At 36.1% G+C, this 2,185-nt stretch overlaps 1 protein-coding gene across 1 annotated transcript; it reads left to right on the top strand.

The window, feature by feature from the left end:
• Positions 1–334: 334 nt before the first annotated feature.
• Positions 335–1,866, top strand: LOC107302021 (tRNA (guanine-N(7)-)-methyltransferase non-catalytic subunit WDR4; the record flags this gene model as incomplete). Its single annotated transcript, XM_015831155.1, is given in 1 exon segment — positions 335–1,866. A coding segment is annotated over 1 exon segment (178 nt), but the record flags the coding sequence as incomplete, so codon positions are not given.
• Between the last annotated feature and the right edge of the window lie 319 nt (positions 1,867–2,185).

A 2,185-nucleotide genomic window follows, 5' to 3' on the forward strand; every position in this document is an offset into this window, starting at 1 on the left:
TGCGCCTCTTCCGCCGAGCCCTGAAAACTCATCTGTTCCATGCGGCCGGCCTGGCGTAGTTTTGATTGGGTTTTGTTAGGGGTTTTATATTTTAGAGCAGGCTTTTATGTAATATTTACTGTGATTTTTATTATTGCCTGTTCACCGCCCTGAGTCCCGTAAGGGAGATAGGGCGGTATATAAATTTAAATAATAATAAATAAATAAAATAAAGGACTTAAGTATCTGTTCTCATCTTAGGCATAAACAAAATCCCTGCTTATAAATATTTACTAATTTGCCAGGCACTATAAAGTAACTGTTATTTAAAATTCTAACCTACTCTACCTTCTGCAGGTGCTATGGACAAAGAGAGCTGCTTCCAAAATCTCTACAAGGCGTCTTTTGATAATATGTCCATTTATCTAAAAAAGAAAGAAGAGAGACTACAGCAGCAGAAAAATAAGAGGAAAGATCCACAGTATGAATCAAGCGAACAGACCAAAAAAGTCAGAACTGAGGAGCTGTCCTGATAATACTCAGTGCTGTCACATTTCTGAGTTTGGAAGCAGCTGAACAGAAAACAGAAACTTTTCCTTAGGCATAACTGAAATTAAATCTGCCTGATGGTTAGTGTCAGCATACCTCACCCCTGACAAATAGCAAAAGACGTAACCTGATTAACAAGCCACATCCCAGTGCCTTTAAGTGACTCGTTTCTAAATGTATGGCTTTAAAATGTTGCTTGAATGACAGTGCTGAAAGTAATACCTAGAAAAGGATTATAACAAAGAACTTCTCCAAATCCAGTTGATCAGATTTTCTTCCTGAACCAAGAATATGCTGTCTCAACAATGTCAAAATGGACCCAAATCATTGCATAGTGTCAAACTTCTACCCAGCCATCTTTTCCAGAAGTTGAGGCAATATATACCATATAGTTATATAAGAAAAAAACTGGATTACTGCCAGAGTTCATGGTCAAGCCCAGTTATTCTTGGGATTTTGTAGCTGAAGATTTTGTTGAGTTCTCTAGTAGATCTGATCTACTGAATCATAGAAACAACCCGAAGGAAGCCCTTAAAAATGGCTTTGCTTAACTCCAGTTGTCTTTAATGCATTTAAATAGGCAGAAACACAAATTAAGTGTTAACGTAGTTCATGGCAGCTGTAATATTACAACAAATAGTGTCTGCAGTAAGCCTCAGTGATGCAAAAATGATTGTATTAATTACTTCATGTCACAAATCTGCCATTAAGTAAGGACATAATATCTAACACAAGAACATAAGTGGCAATATTTGGATCAGGACATGTTTGATTGGCACTGTAATTAAGTTGATCTCTTTCAACAGTAAAAAGGTAAAGGAGTCTCTGCTGATTTTACTCTGCTGGTCTGTGCTGACCATAGGGGACGGTGCTTGTTTCAAGGCCATTGAGCCAGCGCTGCCCGAAGGAATTTCCTCAGTTCATGTTGCCACGGAATTATTCAGTTGAACAGTAAAGAAGTAATAAACGTTTACGGAACATCTATTTTAGACTGCATTCAATCAATGGGAAGATCTCTCAGTTTTTTTCAGTCCAAAGCTTGCAATTTGATGTTAACAACTGCAGTGCTTGAATAGTATTTAATCATCCTTAAGACATCTGAGAGATTTGGCGATATATGTGAAAACAATTTGAATGCGCTTGATCAGCATCTTGTTTTGTGTATTTAAATCCCAATTAGTGACATGCAAAATCAAATGTAAAATTTGGATGATTGTGGATACTGCCCCCATTTCCTTTCCAGTTATTTTGCATAAAGAAAATAACTGAATTTGAAATATTTATATAGATTTTGACCATGCAGAGAATAAAGCCACATGTTTTGATGCATGTCCAATATATACATGTCCAATATATACATATCAAAACTATAACAGAATCACTGAACTCCGGGATAAATAGTGATTACCTTATAATAGCTTTTCCAAAAAGCTAGAATTAACCTTGATGTATTTATGCATAAAGCATGTATTAGTCTTTTCTTCAAAGTACTTGAATCCTGTCCTATTTTGGCAGCTGCAATTTAGTGTATATTTAAAAGAAACAACGCCTGCAATTAATTGCAGGTGCAGAATGCAGAGTTTTGATCACAATAGCTCCTTTTTTTAAAGACCTAGTTTATTTTAGCTACTTTTGTTGGTTGCATCACTTCAATCTG

Source organism: Protobothrops mucrosquamatus, unplaced genomic scaffold (genome assembly GCF_001527695.2).
Source record: "Protobothrops mucrosquamatus isolate PMUCROS unplaced genomic scaffold, P.Mucros_1.0 scaffold22957, whole genome shotgun sequence".
NCBI lineage: Eukaryota > Metazoa > Chordata > Lepidosauria > Squamata > Viperidae > Protobothrops > Protobothrops mucrosquamatus.